The 21,526-nt window shown below is 38.1% G+C and overlaps 1 protein-coding gene across 2 annotated transcripts in view; it reads right to left on the bottom strand.

Annotated features, from left to right (window-relative positions):
- The window catches only part of LOC149776200 (integrin alpha-4-like), a 132,442-nt gene that overhangs the window by 43,101 nt on the left and 67,815 nt on the right, over window positions 1-21,526 (bottom strand). For both annotated transcript variants that reach the window (XM_089942529.1, XM_089942528.1), the window contains exons 8-10: window positions 21,174-21,257; window positions 17,568-17,726; window positions 953-1,061 (exon numbers count right to left, since the gene is read on the bottom strand). In XM_089942529.1, coding sequence (XP_089798655.1) covers window positions 953-1,061; window positions 17,568-17,726; window positions 21,174-21,257 — 352 coding nt within the window. The remainder of the gene's footprint in view (window positions 1-952; window positions 1,062-17,567; window positions 17,727-21,173; window positions 21,258-21,526) is intronic.

Here is a 21,526-nt window from a genome sequence, read left to right as displayed (position 1 = left end):
TTTAGATATTGCGTTTATATATATATATATATATATATATATATATATATATATATATATATATATGTATACATATGTTTATATTTGTATATATGTGTATATGTGTGTATATGTGTATGTATATTTGTATATGTATATATATGTGTGTATGTATGTATATATGTATGAATATATGTATATATATATGTGTATGTGTGTATATATGTATATATGTGTGTATATGTGTGTATGTATTCATATATATGTATGTGCATATATATATATATATATATATATATATATATATATATATATATATATATATATATATAGTGTACTGTAAGTCCATTAATGTCAAGCTATGTTCCTATCTTTTCTGTATTAACGAAATATTAACTGAATGAAATCTCTTCTGAAGAGGAAATAAAGAAAGTCAGTCAGTCAGTCAGTCATACATAAATACATTTTTGCTTTGCATGCCTTAGGTAACATACATACATACATACATACATACATACATACATACACACACACACACACACACACACACGCACATACAAACATACAGACATACATACATACATACATACATACATACATACATACATACATACATGCCTTAGGTAAGATAAAAACGTCAAACTTGTAAAATTTAAGATTAATTGCTACATTAAGGGTAGACGATCACCTTAGACGTTTAAGTAGGGATAGTTTGCAAGCCAAATACAGAGAAAATTACTTTTATAAAGTCTGTTTTGATTGGCTAAGAATGAATGTTAAACTTAGCGCAGATTATTATTATCTCAGTACTCGTCGTATCTAACTCACATCTAAGCCAATAGGCTACCAACCAGTTTTGCCGTGCTTGGACTGTTCATTCTTAACCACGTGTGGAAGTGGAAAAGGAATTTAAGAAAATTAAAGCTAAAGGTAAAACTATGAAAAACATCGATACATCATTGGGATATCTTACCCGCATAGCCGTCCTTGTTAATGTCCCCAAGATTGGTAATTGCAGTTCCGAATCGGGCACGTGGCGCATCTGATCCGTTAAGAAGCGACATCTGCAGCTGGAACAGTCCCTGTTAAATTTGAATAAAATTATTCTAAAACTTTCTATTAGTCAATGGACTCAACAAATTGGGTGAATATAAATTGTTGGCAGAAGACAGCGAAAGTGGACGAATCCCTGGAGCAGTTGATAGATTTACGGCAAATTCTAACCACACTATTTTACCGTTTTAATCGAGTGAGTGCATTGCACTGCGCGACTGTTTTATCCGAGATCCCCCAAGATTGCTCAGCGACAACCCCACAGTTTACTCGATTGCTTCGGTTTTGCCTCGAAGGCGCTAGTGGGCCGGTTCCGTATCTAGGCACGAAGTCGTCGGAAGTTTCCCACATCTGCCAAAACGGTCTCAAATTTAGCCGTGTTAATGGTTTTGTCTCAGATGGCTACAAAATACAACTTAGTAATTGTGCTTAGAGTACTGTGTGCAACCACGAGAATTTCTGAATAGACGCGTATTATTTTTGTGTAACCATATTGAAATTATTTTTGCAGCGCTGGCCGCGGCACTGGTTATTACTGATATGCCTCAGAGAAAACAAATCATACTGATGTGGTGGCTATGATAGTTACTGTAGTTGTAATTCCAGGAATACCCAAACCAAATGTTGTTGCGGCGGGTAGTCCACAATAGCATATACATCGTTACTCATGAATTTATATTTTGAGAGTATATTAGTTCTCTGGACAATTTCATCCCCCAGCTATTGATCTTCTTCCATTTTGTTCGCTTCGGTAATTTTAAAAGTCCCTCACAGTTCATCTATTAATAATGTCACCGTGACAGGTTGGCTTGGTTCGATTGCAACCTGCAAATGAACTTCCATCCAAACTTCCATCCAAGCATTTTTCTTCTGTAGCACAACCGTCATACAATCGTAGAAAATATCTGCTCGGTTATTATTAATGCTTCCTGTGAGTGCGCGTTCCGGTGGCTTGGCACCACGTTCACCTGTAACTACATTATTAATTTGTGTATATAACAGTTTTCGTTGTCGTCCTAAAACTGTAACTTGAACAAACGCAACTTTGGTAAATATTAGTCGAGGTTTTTCTTTTCTTGTTCAAGTTAATGTTGGTGGTTTGACATCACTGACGTAACTGATGGAGAACACTATCACAGTGGATTTGTTGGTGAATTCCTATTCATCGTTGTAGAAAACATCCCTGAGTGAAAACACACCCAAAGGCATAATCAGCGAACAGGTGTGTTCGCGTGCTGATGCGATGATTGCATGCTGGCGTCGAGCAATTTATGATGTGACGTTTAAGTACATCAAAGCTATGTTCAAAAGACGAATATATGTTAGCCATTTACTAAGATTAAGCTGTCTTTTTTTTTTCTTCTTCTTTGGATAATTTTCGTTGCATTTGGCTCCATATAGTTAATAGCACCTGGATGACATTACACCCAAATATTGATTTATCGCATTATGATCATCGTTGACGTCGTCTTTGATAAAAACAACCTACACACCAGAGTCTCTGATTTCCTGGTTATCATTGATTTATACCAGGGTTTCGCGATGGCATCTCGCAAGCGACTACATCGTTGTCGTCCACGTCGGATGTTTTACATTATTCAGTTGGATCTTGAAAAATCGCTACATTGCCCGGGTCGTCATTGTTGACAAAACAGGTTGCTCAACTCGACGAAATCCACGTTCTGGGCAAACAACATTATATTTATATCGGCGCCCCATTCCCCCCCCTCCGTCAGGTCGCTACGCTCGCGCGTTTGTAAATGTGATCAGGCATCTTGTATAAACAATTTCCAATGACTTTGTTTCCGATAACAGGAAATCAAGAAACCCTTGTGGTATCGGTTAAAGCTCGAATGCACATAGCACTTCAATAGCGAGATGTCCTCATATCTGGCTATTTGCAACCGCAGTTTTGGGGCGACATAGCCCCTAAAGGATGGAATGTGAAGCCACCATGCAAATAATCAACAACTTAAAGTGATGGTACAAGTCCGTACGAGTCAAAATAAAAAATAATGTCTAGGCGTTTACGCGTTTACGCGTATTCGACCCAATGAATTCCAGATCCTCTTGACGAATACATATTGACGATGCCGGTTTCTCGTGGTAAACCAGAAAACAAGCTCATCCCACATGAGGACGGATCTGAAGCGCTTGATTGATGTTATCATTGCGAGTAAATCATAATTGGTCGCTGGACACGATCCCACAACTGAAGATCCCGTCCATTTAGAGTTCACCCCTGGTTAACGAATAAGTTTCATTTTTGTCACTTCTTACTTTGATAACTATAACACCAATGTTTGAATTTATATGGCCATCGTGAGTATATCAAATTGCGTTAGGATTATTAACACGGAGTCATTTTCGATCAGATTTGCTGGACAAGGTTTCGTGGTGGCTCCACTCTCATTTCTTATTGCGTTAATTTTTTCCCAAGCTACTGTAGGGTAAGAACAACCATAACTTCGTCGTATGACATCACTTTTCGGGTATACTTTTTAATTACATATTTTCTACTGGCGCGTCAATGGCCATTTGTTGGCCACCTGTGTCCACCAATAAGAGAAACTTGTCTGTAAACATTACAGCAATGCATCTATAACCGCCAATTGAGACGCAAGTAAAGCTTAACGCATGCAATTTCGGTGAATGCCAATTACGGACAGCATAAATAGCTCCAGGTGTTCCAACGAAAGGTAATAAATCGGGTATAATAACTCTTTCTGAGAAATCTGCAGACCCGTGTCTACGTTTTGGTTGTGGCTCATACGTAATAATAGTTTGTCATATTCACTTGCACCTTGATTGTCTTCGAAGTTGATTAAAGTGTCTTTCGAGGATTCCTGATGACTGTTTACCCCAAAGAAACATTAGATATTCGTTACTTGTCAAATATCACCGTACTAGTTGCTTGTCCACCGGTAACCTAAGCCACTGAATGGAACGCTACAAATACATGTCTTGGTGCACTGATATCTTGCCATGACATCGGCGGAACGGTGCTTTCTACTGAGTCTGCTGTAAGCGCGAGAAATTGAAACTTTGACAAGCCTTTAGGGTTCATAAATTACATCAAACGTACTTCTGCAGCCACCAAAGAGATTATTATCGGCATCCAGAACATCCATTTCAACAATACCAATTCGCCAGCGGCACCTCCATCACATCAATCGCATGGTTGCCGAGGTCCTTCTGGTTTAAAGCAATTGTATCATTTGCTCCGAAAATAGCCTTGCCAATATCTTTGCAAAACCCCAAAAATACGACTGAGATGAATCGCACGTGAAAATATCAATGAGTCTTCGTGAAACTGTGCTCACCGATGATCAAACACTGCACTGATATTTGGGTTAATGGCAGGTACATCGGGCGTTGACTCAACTATTGAAGCGTTTTAGAGGTTTAGAATGATATACTCTATATGATAAAATGTTCTTCTCAAGCTCTGAAACAATAGTAAACTGACTTCTCAATGACGCCCCAACCACACACCACACAGGAAACATTAATTTTATGAAGCAGCCGTGACATTCTAAAATATAAATGCAGCGTCGACATGGAAACATTTTATCATTGTGCTTTTTGTGCCGTAAACCATTTGAGATGATCTTTTGTTGACACGTAATGGTGCAAAGTCTCTGGACCATTCAGTAGAAACCAATTAACGCTAAGCCGCGTACACCAATCTTCGTTTTGATGGTGTCAGGATAATCAACTCTGTTGAAAGTTGCTGTTCTAAGCAAACAATTAACGGCGATATCACGGTCGAGTCGTTAAAACATCAGCAACTTGTATCGTTAATTTAGTATTGAAATAACTGTTCATCCATGTGCTGCTTGTATTTTCGAGGACTTACTTTATCATCGCGCGAATTGCATGCACCGCAATCGAGATTGCCATTGAAAACAACGGTTGTATTGTTTTTCACGTTTACTGCTTGACTTGGAATAACACTGGCGTTCGAATAAATTTGTATCTGAGGCAAGAGTTTTACAGGGAGACCCTAACCAGAACTTTCGCACATTGGGAGTCACCCTGTACCATCTCGGGTGTAAACACCAAACTTCTCGAGGATCGTTGCAAAACGTTTATCGATTTCATCACGGATGGTACCGGTGTCCTTGTTGTTCAATAATACAACGCAATTTTGGTAAAGTACCTGAGTGGGATTCTGACCCCGTCGTTGAAACCTTTTGGTTGTGAATACGAGCGGCATAGTGAACTCCTCAAAAATAACAATGTTAACCATAAACTCGGACGTGAGTGTTTTATGTATGCTAGTGGTATAACCACCGACTGCTGAAAAGTTGATATTAATTCTGGACGTATGTTCTATGAAATCTTCACAGCGTCTTTGACAGATTTATATGCGTGCGCGATGATTGCCTCGTAATCTTCGAAATCACCAACGTGCTTGTGAGGCTGAATCTGAATGTATACAGTGCAGGACTAGTTACGGCATAAATATGCACTGCAAGAGACCGCCAACTAGAAAGTCAGTAGTATTGTTTGAGAGCTATTCTGAAGCTCTTCGCTGATTTCGCGCACACAGCACTGTCACTCAGATGATTCCATCCTACAACTGATTTACCGAAGAAAGAATTTCAAAATTTTTCAATTCTGTATCGCTCAACTACAAAACATCTACTTTTATTCGTTACTAGTTGTTTTTTTTTACAATGTTTATACTTTCAAAATTTGGTAAAAATTAGGCTTGGACGCGAAGACCCGTTGATGAGAATACTGCTCCTGGTAAAAATTAGGCTTGGACGCGAAGACCCGTTGATGAGAATACTGCTCCTTTGCAAGAGTAACTGCCATACGACGACGGCTTTGTTCACCAGCAACCATACGTGCAATATCTAAAACGAATGGTCCATAAATGAATTGCAATACATATCTGCGCGGCTGTTGAACAACGGTCGGGGTTGGTCTGGAAAAAGTCATAATATTGATTTAAAGTATGCGTAATGGGATATTCTGCCGCAAAATTCACGTTTTCAAAGGCATATACCTTTGCATTTGTTACGTCCCTGTGCTATCAAACTTTCTATATACCCACTATCTTATCCATTGCGTTTTTCCTGTTGCTTTCTCATGCGCCCTTGTTTCATCTCCTCACATGCCTCACATGGTATATGGATAATGAGGCAAGGTAGATAATCCACGTGAGAAGATATAATTAAAAGGAGTCCATAAAGTGATTTCCCACATTTTCTTATGGTAATTCGAAATTGTAAATCAGGATTTCGAAAATGAACAGGCTTGTTCTTTCCAGATTCATTCTAAGAGTATTGCAATCCTGAATATAATTTCCATCAAATCGATCTCAACCCAAATTGGCATTAGTAACCTATCATTGTGTACTGCACCAGCTGAACGCGGCCAGACTTTGTAAGTTTGCACCCAGTGGCATCGAACGTCATAGTGTACTAGAATATATCAGATATGGTTTTGTTTCATTCGACTTGGAAATAACTTAAGAGAATTTCACCTATTGTCTGTTTCGATTCACTCCTACAGCGTTATACGTGAACCCGTATAGCCTCGAAGGTTGGCAATTTTGGGTGCCCTTGATTTATTATATTATTTCCAAGGCATTGTTCTAATTGATTTGCCCTTGGTGATCTTCGCTGTCGCCACTACCATCGCTATAATTATATTATAACTATATTCGCTTGGTATACTGAGATTTCCCTGTCTGTACCAGTTGCGCTGGTTGTGTTGGAAAACCAGTCAACGTTAATGACATAAATGTTTCTTGCACAATATCATACAACGACTTTGAACACTTTTGGTTGTATTCATCGCCGAGTTTTTTGCCGTGCGCACTGTAATGCTATCCTTAACAGGTCGATTTTTCATTTTGCTCCGGACAAAAGTTTAAAAAACCAATTTTTCAAGTAATATATGTTTTTTCAATAAATATATCTGATCATAATACCTAAGTAGAACTACTACTGTCTAGCAAGTAGAGCCTTCCCAGACTAAAACATTTTAGCTAAAAAGCTAAAAGTTATCTGCTCACCTAGATGGCGTTGAGATAGTGACCTCCCTTTGAGTCTTTATGTGATTTGGATATTTAATGTAGCTTTAACAATTTTTCAGTCATATCTCTACGATGTCTGCAGTGTGGCAGTTTATATTGATGTCTAGCACTGGGGCATCATTCCGCAAACATGTAGCATGATGTCGTACCCAGTCATATTATCCTGACACCAGGCCGACCAGTCCTAACAGTAACCTCTTAATGCTGAGTATCGAACCCACGACCTCCCTCATCCGAGGCGGACGGTCTAACCACTCAGCCACCGGAGCGGTGATCTCCATTTGATATAGAGAGAGTCTCCAAAACCCGTAAATGCTTAGTTACTACTGCAACGGAAGACACTTTTTCTATACGGATGCATCTGAAGGAAGTATTGGAGGTTGTATGTGTTTTATGATCGAGTAGCTATTATTGATGAAACATGTCTTTCTAGAAACAAATCGATTTCTTCAAATACATTACCCGATCATACTACCTTAGGAGAATAGGCAAGTGTGGAGGAATATGCATCCTCTTACCCTAAAGATACCATCTCCGGTCGCTTAAGGAATGTGAGACAACTTCTTGATAACCTGACTGTAGAATAGACTCCGTATGTCTGGGAAAGGCTTCAAAGTTTTCTCTCATGCAAATCCAGCGGAAATGAAACCGTGTCCTTATCAAGATGTCGAACAAACCGTGAAGGTAATCTGTTGCACCACTGTTATACGACTCACCAGATCGAGCTGGGCCTTTGAGGACGAAGATCTCTGAGATAAAAATGGACTCGGTTCTTCACATCAGAGCATGAATAATGACAGTTTCACTCATAATGCAATGTGTGTGTTGACTACAATAACTTTATGAGCTTAGGTGCGAAGCATATGCATTTGTTAATGGGTTAATTTACCACATTTGCGGAGCAAATAGCTCACTTTATCCAAGACGAAAGTCTTTGTGCTGATATGTTGCCCTTACCGTCTTTAAGGTGGCATGTCCGTCCCATCCGGCAGAGAAAAACTGGAGCTTTCATATGCCGGGATCTGTGATAAGGGCAGTGTGAAGATACTTCCTGTTTTGAGGTAGTGAGGCTTTCTTCGAGAGAAACGCTAGCGGAAACAATCACCATCTCTCTCTCTCTCTCTCTCTCTCTACCCCTTGTCCACGATTATTCGGGAAAAATGTGGTTTTTGACGGTCGTAGATTTGGTAGTACTGCTTCCTAGTGGCTTGTGCACTTGGGGTGTCCCTATCATCACTTTCTTGATTGCCTAAAAATTCATTCCGCTGTTGCTCAGACTGCGAGGAATAGAAATTGGTTTTCTTGGTGGCTTGTTTGCAAATTTTCGTTAATCTGACCATTAAAGAGGAGATTAGATGATAAAGGTTGCAAGCGTAGCTTGGCCATATGATGGTCATATGAAAGGTGGTGGTAGAGAGCACTGCATCCCTTGCTTGTCGTGTGGGATTCGGGGTGGTGAAATATACACTACGTTCCGCCTTTTGAAATATAATAGACCCCATATAGAGTCCACAGCCACGACGGTGTGCACCAGCTGATGTGTGTCGTTAGAAGACTTCCTATTCATGTGCACGGAGGATCGCTATGTCATCCCGATAGCTGCCATATCTCAATCAACAGCTGAGTCATCTAAATGGAACCTGGTATGTGAGATTTATACAACGGCTGAGTAGAGTTGGAGGGAAGGCGTCTTTTAAGACAGTTGACGTTTGGGACATTGATAAGATGAGCAGCCCAAAATGCGAGTAACACTGACAAACTCGAAGTATCATCTGATGCCGGAACGCAGAAAAGGCAGTTGTTGCGAAGGAAGGAGGAGTGGCAGTATTCGGGGAAGTCTTTAGTCGTAGCATGTAAGGCTAAGTCTTCTCACATCAAGTAATACTTTAACAAGACAAGAGTACTTCAGAGCAAGTTTAGCCGCTTTTGGATAAAAGTGGTTAATCCGGCATCTCTTGTGCTACATGCGAAGTAGTTTGAGACGAATATCCAGGATGGTGGCTCATTAACTCGCAGAACATTTAAGTTAGACACGGTAATTTCAAAGTTGTCTCTAAGTACAGACTCCCTTTGAGTGTCAAAGTCTTGAGATCAGATTGAACCGACAGCTCTTGGACACATAGGCTCTAAACTGGGCATGGTACGCAGGGAGTGCCAAGCGCATTATGCAGGGTTAGACTAATCTAAGAGAGTGCGTTGATGACCTGGGTTCGTTCTCGTAGCTGACAGTGTATGATGAATTGTTGTCCTGACCCATTACAATCAGAGATACATGTCCGGTCGTGACAGGATAATGATGATTGTCATGACGCTATCAAATTCATGAGAATGGAATGGGCTACGGGATATTAATCCACGTAACCGGTCCGTAATTCTGATATGAGCGATGGTAACTGGGACTGTTTGATTGTTTTCTATCTCGTCCCCAAGCAAGTGATTTTGTGTCGAACCATAGCGTGCAAACTGATGATAGACTCTTTTCTCAAGGTGCTCAGCTGTGCCCTCTCTTTTGGTAACCCAAGTATTTCACCTCATTGGCTTGTGTCCAGAATATACAATTCTAACATTTATTTAGATATTAACAACCTGAGTAATCTACAAACAGAGTAGTTGTTAGTATGGTCTTGCCCATGATTTGAATCTGTAAGACAAAATAGAGCAGAGAATATATACAGGTGTAGCACAGGAGCATGAACATTAGAGTGTATGTGCAGAGCTGCACACTATCACAATTACCTCAAAACAGGTCCACGTGGCTAAACATACAGATATATTATTGAAATTGCCTCATAAACATTTACGAAATTGGCGCACAATATCATTTCGAATAAATGTTACCTGTTCCGAAGGTCAAATGAGTGCTTATGCAATTAAAATCACCGAAGTGTCACTTTTAGTAACTATCAAAATTATCGCTATGACTCAGTTTTGCATATGGAATTTATCTGTACGTATCCAAAAGCGGCAGAGACCATAAAGCATATATAATTGAGTTTTCTATAGCACACAGTGCATGAAATTTAAAACTTAATCAAACGTCGCTGCTGATACTTACGAAGTGGATGCTACAATATAAATTGTATGACAATGTTACAAGTAGGAAAGGCCAAAGGAGACCTATACAGGTGAGATCAGTAGAGCATTAAATATACAACTAAGAAGTGGATGCTAAGACTAGATTAATATAGAAAACATACCCATGTTCGACCATGGTGGAAATTATACAACAGTATTAAAGGAGTTTTCTGTGCCACGCAACAGACCTGCACGTATTTAAATGCCGTTATATTAATATCAGTGGACGCAACTGCGATTTGCGGAGGTACGTACCAAGGGCGCCTAAGTGTATGAGGACGGGAATGGAAAACCAGAAACTTTGTCGTCGAAGAAAGACAGAAAAGTTGGAAATTTAGTAAATGTGTACACATCCCATCGAAGAGATAACTCCTCAAACTTGCTTCATGGTAAACAAATCTTACCAAGATGCTTGTAAGTGGTTTGTGAGTTCTTTCTGTAGACAGAGTGCTACTCGGCACAAGCGGAAGTATTAACTTAGTATTCACGGGATTTGGCGCTCACTTGTTATTATGTACTTTTGAGAGTGTGACGTATGAAAGGTGAAGTTTGCATTTGAAGCATGCATAATGGAGAGAATGTTGGCATACCTCTATGCTACCTTGATGTAATGTGACTGACATTTCTTTGGATATTGTACTTATGAAAATTGTACATGGTCTAAACATACTGCAAAAGGCTGCTCCCTTATGCTAAACAAATCAGCCTAAATTAGACTAAAGTACACTGTCTTTAGCACCTATTAAAATATGGAAAATGAATTTTGCCCAACTAGACAATACCAGCTTCTGAAAGTGCAATAGACGAACTACTACATATATAAAATGTAGCAGTTTTTGAAAGTTGCACATCTGAAGTAAGGCTAAGCTGTATACTCTATAACTCATATTACACCAATCAATCATGCACCAAAATAAAGGGAATTAAAGCTTCTTTGAACAATATATAATATATACAAGGTTTTGTTTTAAATAACCATTATAACCAGTTTGGAAACTCGGGAAAATTCTTTTTCTTTAAAATTCTAACCATATGAAAATACGAAACTGTAGAGCGCCACCTATTCCTGTATCAAGGGGAGATCACCCTAATTATAGCCACCTAAGAGGGCAGATAACTATTAGCTTTTAAGCTAAAACGTTTTATTCTGGGAGGGTTGGTTTTGCAGGCTGTAGTAGTTCTCCCAAGGCCTTGTGATCGGGTAACGTATTTGAAGAAGAATCATACAACATTTTATAATCATGATCATTGATAGTTCATCGTCAGATTTGACTTTCAATTTTTATGTGCGGCTGAACCTTTGCTCGACTAGTCTCTCAATCAGAAAAGATAAATACAATTTCCGCGAACGTGATTCTAACCAGGGATATTTCAATCAACATATTAACCGATTCGACCACGGTTACACATAACCTGAATAGCATAGGCGATATAACACGTGATGCACTCCTCCTATTTTGCCAAAATTAAAACAAGCCTATTTTAAAATTGTCATTCATCACCTGCTGTTTCTAGTGCAATGACTCTTTCTAGTGTAATTGTATCTTTCTGACGATTACAGTGTACATGTCTCGTTTTGTCATTGTTCAAGATGGCATACGTGGTAGCACACATTTAAGTCATTATCATAGATGGAATCTGGTATAGCAATTTCGACATCTCAAATTATTAAATAATCACGTCAACCAAAATAATTTGAACAGTTTTCATACCGGCAATGGTGAAATATTTCTTTTTTCATATATTTCAGATTAATGAGTCCACCACAACATTTGTCATATTCGATTGAAATTCCACAGTTAAACAATACTGCAACGGGTCTGCCGCAAAGCCATCACGCTAGGAATTGCACTCGCGTGTTAAAAAAACTCAGTAAAATTATGCGGAGTAGAATGTGCAAACCTGGAAAAGCATTAAAAATTTCAAACTTCCACATATCAAGTACCTGAAGACGTAGTCTGAATATACGAACTCTTTCCTGAGTTTCAGATGGATTGAAGGTGGCAATCCTTTGAGCGAATCTTATTCTTAGATGACCAATCTCCATATAAACCAGTTTATCACGAAATACCAACAATAGGTGATATCTGGTGTGATTGGCAAGAGCAATTCCGATAAACCGAAAAGAACCCCAGCTCACCGTACATAATGGCATGATATAAACCAACTGGATCCGACCTGATTCTGAACAAATATTTACCATTATGTTGTGGCTTGGAAAGTGCTAGATAATTGACTACCTAATGGAAGAGACTGCGTAAATGTCAATCACAACTGAAATTATTTACCCACATTTTGATCTTGCAGAAGCACAAAACGGCGTCTGTACTTCAGAATATCAAATATGTGTCCATTTCTTCATGAAACCTTCAAGTCCTAAGTCAAATGACTACTTAGAACAAGCAGTCAACCACTGATAATATGAACTGTATAATATCTACATTTCCGGGTTTGTTGAAGATTCTGTTACCGAATCGAACATCAATAACGCTTAGTCGCAATGATATAACCAGGATGTACGTAAAGTAAAGTAAATTAGCGGTCTAATATACGCTCTTCGTTATGCTTCGTCAATGCAGGATAATTTCTATAAGCAAGTCGAATATTTTGTCTTTATTTATCTAAAAAGGATATCCTCATTGTCTGCACATGCAAAATAGTTTCCTGAAAGTCGGGATAGTATCAATGATTTGTATACCCACAGTTACAGTGGTTAAGCATACAGTGTTACGCTTTTCTGTCCGTTTCTCAGTCTATCGGAGCTTTTTCAAGTTTGCGTTTGCTTATTTCCGACATTGTTGTGAGGAATCCTGTTCCATGAACATATTTCTAATTCGTAACTTGACTGGAATCAATTCTCATTTTACAAATGCACACAGAGGAAAAAAGTAAATAAAAGACTTACTAAAGATTAAAGGAGGCGGCATTTTTTTAAATAACTTATCATTTATAACTCTTAAAAAATAACATTGAATTCAAAGAATTAATGTAACAAAGAATAGTAACTGAATAAGTTTCATCATAAAGAAAACAATGCTGATTACACATCTTCCTTGATGTAAAGACAATTGAGAATAATCTATCTGAGTGACTTTCAAGTATAAACATATTGGATATAGAAACTGTTCTTAAACGAAGGAGGCCAGGGACCGTGTGTCATGACTAAGATGAAAGCATTAATGTAAAACCTGTCAACTTGAGCCCATGGCAAAAGAAGAAAACGAGAATGTCGAAGAATGAATTTCTTAGAGTCACAATGACTCATTCAATGTATAAACAAAATACATCAAATGATAATAAAATATATAAAGAAATGAAGATCTTTTTGAAAACCCAAACCATAATGAGCATTTTCTATTAATGTGATGTTGACCTCAAGATCAAACGGGTAAGCGGGCTCATCATAAAATGAATTGTGTTAAATTCGTAATGATTCACCCAAAGTATGAAGAACATTCATCAAGGGAATAAAGAAATATAAGCAATGACAAATCTTCAACTAAAACTAAAACTTCTACGATTGCTATATTGACCTGTATGTGTGTGTGAGAGAGAGAGAGAGAGAGAGAGAGAGAGAGAGAGAGTGTATGTTCAAGAATGCAAGTGAATATGGGCACGCGTGTATACAAGATTGCATGTCTCTTTAAAGGTACCTTACCGTTCTGACAATGAGAATGCTATGCTATGTCCAGTCGTAAGGTAAGGTGTTTACATGATGATTTCACCTCGAAGCAAAACTCCATATTTAGCTTTGCTGTATTTGATTTATTTAGTGCATAGCTTTAACATTGTATCAAGTAATTGTTTCAACTTTAAAATCACTACATCACTTCCACAGTTCTATGCCAACTTTAAAATCACTACATCACTTCTCCAGTTCTATGCCAGCTTTAAAATAACTACATCACATCCCCAGTTCTATGCTAACTTTAAAATCACTACATCACTTTCCCAGTTCTATGCCAACTTTAAAATCACTACATCACTTCCACAGTTCTATGCCAACTTTAAAATCACTACATCACTTCCACAGTTCTATGCCAACTTTAAAATCACTACATCACTTCCACAGTTCTATGCCAACTTTAAAATCACTACATCACTTCCCCAGTTCTATGCCAACTTTAAAATCATTACATCACTTCCCCAGTTCTCTGCCAAATCAACCAGCAAATCACCTCAATCTCGAGAAACTTGCAAGTATGATCTCCTTTATTGTTTTCTTTATCTTTTTCAAACTATTATTCTTTTTTCTCTCTCTCGATGCACAATGTTAGTAACACAGTTTTGTATAATCAGACTCTTATGTATGATTTTTACCATATTTTGTCTTCACAGAGAATATTCCCACAGGAGAAAGCTACCACATAATAAGATCCCTTATAATAATGGATAACTCCATAAAGCAGTACAGAATCCCCATCGGGGTGGGGTATTCAACAATCTTTCATTGTTTTGCGGTAAAGCCATGGAAATCAAAATTATAAATAGCTGTTGAAAACTGTTTTATAAGCAATTAAATGCAATTGTTGTACTGTCACTTATTAAGAATACTCCATTGGTTTTCATGATTTCACTCTTTGTGTGGACATTAAAAGAAACCCGGGACCAATGGAGGTTAATGACATTTCTTTACTTCATGTAAGTATTAGGAGCAGACAAAAACTTGATTAATTAGAAAGTATAGAGGATGAACTTTCAATGCATGCTTTAGGGAAACACAACTACATTCTAGCAGAGGCCCCGAGTAGACGAGTGGTCTAAAGCGATCACCGTTACGGATCACTGCCATCTCACCTCTGTCTGCGTGGGTTCGAGTCTCGGGTTCGGCCAATGTGGGTATGTGAGAAAGCTTGCCTGTAGCTTCTCGTGGGTTGGTGGTTCTTTCCGGGTTTCCCCGAGTTCTTCCTCCACCAGTTATACTGGTCGCTATGTATAGCCTATCTTGTGCTGAAAAATGGCGTTAAATCCTACAACAACTACAACAACAACATTATAGCATCCATAAAGTTTGCTTGAATCTCGATAGTTTTAAAGAACCTTTCAGAAAAGATAGAAACTGTCAAGGACCAATCTTTCTACTTAGGTGTGTCGCAAAAACCTTCGAAAGAAGCATTTTAAAGAAGTGTATCATTATTTTCATAAAAACCGTCTTTTTATCATTATTAATCCAGTATTAATCAGGATACCTTCCTGGTCACTTTTCAATTGTTCAACTAATTGAAATGTAATCATAGTATATTCATTATAATGAACTCAAACGTTTTGTATTGTATTTTGTATTTATCAAAGCTTTTGATCGGGTCTAGCACAGAGGCTTTTTATTTAAATTAAACGGTGTTTTAGGTAATCTATTAAATGGGGTGAAGGTTATCTGAGTAATAGGAAACAAACAACCCCATTTGCACGATTCTTATTCAGGAGAAATGATTAAAATGCTGGTGTGCCACAATGATCCGTTTTTGGGCTACTCTTGTTTCTGATTTATGTAAACTATACTGTCGATCATATGAGCTCTTTCGCTTGTCTTTTTGCAGTTGACCCATCTGTGCATTATTCATCCCATTATTGTGCTGAAATATACTTTGTCATGAATAATGGTTTAATAGAACTGCATACCTGGTCCAAAGCAAAGGCTGTTAAAGTTTAATCCTAAAAAAAACCAGTAGCTATGTTTTTCGCGAACAGAAACGTAAAAAATAATCATGAAATTGTTTTAGATAAGATCGAAATAAAATATGTGGATTCTCATCGCCGTCTATGATTATTAATTTCATTAAATACCAAATGGACTTGTCGCATTAATAGCATTTTTAAATAGCATCATCTTGGATAGCAAACTTTTGAAAAGTAAACTAAAAACTTAGCAGGCAAATTGTATCGAAACATATAGAACTTATATCAGGCATATCTTGGAATATGCCAGTGTGGTCTGGGACGGATGCTTGTTGATTTTTTCAGAAAAAATTTAAAAAAAACTAAAGCTCAAAGGGGCAAGAATAGTTACATGACTTCCAAAATACACTAGCAAGCAATCTCTCTATTTTGAAACGGGGGAATGTCTGTAATCTAGAAGAAAAAGACAAACATTATTAACACTCTAAAACAGTAACACGAGCCAAGCTCCGGACTATATCATTGAATTACTCCGTGCCTTTGTGTCCGAACAAAGAAATTACACCTTCGAAGTTCAAATTTATAATGTCATTGGAAATTTCAGGCTACATTCTACCAAATCATCTTTGATACCCTCAACAGATCCTTGGGATACTCTTTCTGGCATGTCTTACAGTGCTTTGAAAAAGTGTTTTTGTCCGAATATCGTATTTAGCAAAATGTCAAGTTTTATGAATCGAACCCTACATATTATACGTACTAGATTACGACATAAATTAAGGTCACTAAAAGCTGATTTTTACCGTGTTCAACTTGTTGATACTCCTGTTTGTCCCAGTGGTCGGATAGAAACCACCTTGTATTTCTTCAAATTCTGTCACAAGCACGATATACAACAAACTGAGTTGATGAGAAAATTACTCTCAATGCCATATAAAACTAATAGCTTAGATTTACAGCTTTGGGGAATATATGGATGCAAATATATAACCGATACCGGACGATTTCCATCATTTATTCAAATCTTGATTACTGACATTCTTTCTCTCCCCCCTCTCTCTCTCCAATCATTTTTGATTATTATTATTATATTGTCATGTTGAATATGTTTTAATGCTTGTATTATGTAGTGAGTGGGCTAAGTTAAGTTGTACAAACTTGTGCCCAATCATATCATATCATATTGTAACAGTAAAATATGTTTCAATCCTAAGTATGAAGAAAATCTATCAAGGTTTTAGGAATATGGAATTTGGAAAATATAAGCAATGAGAAAAGGCTGTAGCGAAAAACATAAACGCCAATCTTCTATGAATGTGACCTTGACTCCAGTGTCATATAGCCAAGTACAAATAGTCTTAACTATATAATGGCTAATGCTAATTATGGTGGGAATCAATCACGACGTTTAGTAAATCTTAGCAATTGCAAGAAACGTTTAAAACCAAAATACGGAAATCAAATTATATATGACTGGTACCTTGACCCCAAAAGGGGCTTGATAGATTAATTAATTGTTTTAGCTACATAATGATTAGAATACCAAAATGTTAACAAAAGCCTTAACAAACTGTTGACGCAACCGCCGCTATCGGAAAAATACTGATATGTATATCTTCCAGCCGACGTAGCCTTGAATATATATATATATATATATATATATATATATATATATATATATATATATATATATATATATATATATATATATATATATATATATATATATATATATATATATATATAACCTTATTTTAAACCAGTTCCTTAGATCAATTAGACCTATACATACCGAAACGGAGGAGCCAAGATATACAAACACTCTTCCTTCATCCAGACCGGCAGCATTCTTGGACGCAAACATCGGTGCCCCTACCAAGAGATCATCGAAGGTGTCTTGGTTTACATCGGTCGATGCAAGAGCCGAGCCAAAATAACCTCCAAGCTGTGACTTTGGAAAGAAACAGAAATACAGCTTCAAAAAAGAGAACGTCTCAGGCTTCATGACTCTAAGTGATTAGACTGATTGAGATGCCGGATAATGGGGAAAAAGTACTTAAGAAAGTTGCATACACATTGCAGCTGTTATTAAAGCAATGTTTACTTGGATCAGTCCTTATTAATTCGCCAACCTTTGTATCAACTATCCAAGAGATACCTCTGCGTACTGCATTATTCAACGCCCAGTCAGTAGGACCACCGGAAAAGCGCACATAAATAGTTAATTTTATCGACGACCAGAATATTGGCGTCTTTTTCCTGACAGAAACATAGCTAAAAACATCAGGCGATGAGCCCAAGTGTGCGGATCTAACATCCACTGGTTACTCCATCAAGTCGTTCACCCGTAATTCTCGCGGAGAGGGAATTGCTGTCATCACAAAGAACTCCATGATCAAACGTCTTAACCACACCACAACATTCAATTTCGACCACACATCGTTTGAACTAGTCCAAACCACACTCTCACACTAGAGCAAAGGTCAGTCCATTTTTTTTCTGCCTATACCACCGTCCTCCTAGTAGAAAAAACAAGCTGGCTGACTCTCTCTTTTTGGAGCAGTTTCGAATCTCATTGACTATGGAAATTCGATAGGTGGCAACCTGATTATTCTTGGAGTTTCACTTTGACTGTCCCGGAAACCCAAATACATAAAAAGTCACAGATTCCATTAATGTTTCCAACCTCAAACAGTCATTTAACTAACCCACCCATAAACATGGTCACATTTTAGACTGGATTCTTCATAGACCTGATGATAACATTCTACGGTCCTCCCTGGTATCCCATGACCTTGCATCAGATCACCTCTGCATTATATGCCATCTTGACTTATCAGTCCCTAACCCTCCACCTTTATCTGCTACTAAGAGAAACCTCCGTATGATAAATACAACCAAACTAATGCACGATATCCAAGCTAACCTAACAACTTGCTTACCTCCTACCGCAGAACAACTCGATTACTGCCTACGTTCATTGCTTGACAAACATGCCCCAGCTACCAAGTGCAGAGTATCAATTCAAAAGTGTTCTACATGGTATAGCAGTGTCATAGACCAGCTTCGCACTGCTAAAAGAGACCGCCGTAAAGCTGAGAGGCTTTGGCTTTCCACCAGACTCTCTATTCATAAGCAAATCTACGTAGCCGCGATGAAGAATGTCACAAATATAGTCCATGCAGCGAAATCAGCCCACTATACTACTAAGATCATGGAACGTTCCAGCTGCAAAGAGCTCTTAGAGATCACTAACAAGCTAATGTCAAGAAACAAATCTACACCACTTCCAACTACCTTCTCTCCAGTCGACCTTCCGGACATGTTTGCAAATTTCTTCCGTGACAAAGTACAAACCATTAGAGATAAGCTTGACACCACAGTTTCAATTGACTCGTCGTCACCATACAGCTGGGATACAGAATTTGAGCGGCAACCATTAGCAACATTTGAACCTGTCTCTATGGATTTCGTACGTACAATCGTGATGAAGAGTGCACCAAAGTCATGTGAACTTGATCCAATTCTAACATCACTGCTGCTTGAGTACTTAGATCCAGTATTGCCTTCACTAACTGATGTTATTAATACCTCTCTCTCATCCGGGGAATTCCCATCATTTTTCAAAACTGCCATTGTAAAGCCTCTGCTGAAGAAACCAACACTAGACCATAACGATTTAAATAACTACCGCCCAGTTTCTAATCTCCCATTCATATAAAAAAAATCTTAGAAAAGGTTGTTCTATCCCAGCTTGTATCTCATCTAAATTCAAACAGTCTTTTTAGCAATGTACAATATGCATATCGCCCTTGCCACAGTACTGAAACTACTCTTCTAAAAGTAGTTAATGACATTCTCTCTGCTTTGGATAGCGGAAAGATTACAGTCCTCACCCTCCTTGAGTTGTCTGCAGCATTTGACACAATAGACCATGATACATTACTTCACCGTCTCCAGCATGTATTTGACATTCATGATACAGCCTTACTGTGGTTCAAGTCCTACTTGGTCAACAGGACACAAATTGTATCTGCAAATGGAATACACTCCAACCCAGTTGATTTATGTTGTGGTGTTCCACAAGGGTCTGTTGTTGGAACTGTTTTCATCATTCTGTACACTCAGTCGCTCTCAAGTGTCATAGATCATCATGCAGTGTCTCACCAATTGTACGCTGATGACACCCAAATATACAAATCTAGCCACCCAACTGAAGTTGATGCTACCATCCAAGGTGTAGAGAGGTGCATTTCTGATGTGAAATCATGGATGACATGGAACAAGCTGCAGATGAATGATGATAAAACTGAAGCCATTCTGATCACAACACAAAGACTTTCTCATTCACATCCTTTACCTCAAACAATAGATATCAGCAACACCAACATTAAATTCACACAATCAGTACAAAACCTAGGTGTTACTCTGAACAGTACTCTCACATTGCACCAACATGTGATGAACATATGCAAGGTTGCATATCTTGAGCTGAGACGCATCAGCTCCATTCGCAAATATCTTTCAGTTGATGCCACTAAAGCACCTGTATGTTCATTAGTACTTTCAAGACTGGACTATTGTAACTCAGTTCTGTCTGGTTCATCTCAATATCTGCTCCAGAAACTTCAGAAAGTTCAAAACACAGCTGCTCGGATCATACTTAGAGTACCACGATCAGAGCACACCTCCCTGCTGCTCTGTACCCTACACTTCTATCCATTCGATCCAGAATCAAACACAAAATTTGTTCTCTGTGCTACGTTTCACTGTCGGACTCTAGTCCAACATACCTATCTGACCTTACCCATGTGTACACACCAGCAAGATACTTACGCTCCTCTTCTGACAATCGTATACTCATTATTTCCACTATGAAAACAAAGTCATATGGACAGCGTTCTTTTGCATACCAGGGTCCAGCAACGTGGAATGTATTGTCCACTGAACTTAGACACAAAGACACAGTGATCACATTCAAGAGGGCTCTCAAAACTCACTAATTTCGACTGCAAGAACAAACTTAAAGACCTAATAATGTTTCCTACCTTAAATATTCTCAGCATGTTATTTTTAATGTTTTCTAATTTCATGGTGTTTGTTTTTGTAATGATATCATTATATGTTTTGTTTATCTTATAGGTGTTGTCTAATGTTGCAAAACGCTTAGAGCTTCTCAAGATAAGGCACAATACAAAGTCCTCATTATTATTATTATTATTGTCAATAATTAACACACGCCATTAGATTACATGGCCTTCCGATCAGCTTAGCTAACACCACCTCAGAGTTGCATGAGTTATTTACTTTTTGAGAAGAGAAAGACTTGAAACTAATTTTATTTGCATTGACACTGAAAAATCAACGCTTACATTAATTATTAAAACGTACACATTACCATTTGGCCATTTTCGTCTCCATTCAGTGTCAGAAACGGCTGATTGACGTCGTAGTGTGTATTATTCATTTTGAAGAAGAGCACCTAGAATTCAGACAAAGTGAAAGGAATACAAAATACGGTTCTTTCAATAAAGGAAACACGTGTATTTCATTCATAAACGTTCAGATTTATTTTATTCGCAAATGTCAAATCTGAACAATTTTAACGAAACTAATTGTATGTAATTAAAGCACGCCAAACATGCAAGCGTCAACAAAACTGAGAGGAATGCCTTAGTTCTCTTGAATATTGTATTTAGACCTTTTCCTCGCCGGAGAAAAGCTTCGGAGGCTCATTTGATAGAGCGCTGG

This window comes from Sinohyriopsis cumingii, chromosome 18, assembly GCF_028554795.1.
Source record: "Sinohyriopsis cumingii isolate HCF-2022 chromosome 18, ASM2855479v2, whole genome shotgun sequence".
Taxonomy (NCBI): domain Eukaryota; kingdom Metazoa; phylum Mollusca; class Bivalvia; order Unionida; family Unionidae; genus Sinohyriopsis; species Sinohyriopsis cumingii.
This window is presented reverse-complemented; position numbering and strand designations above follow the sequence as displayed.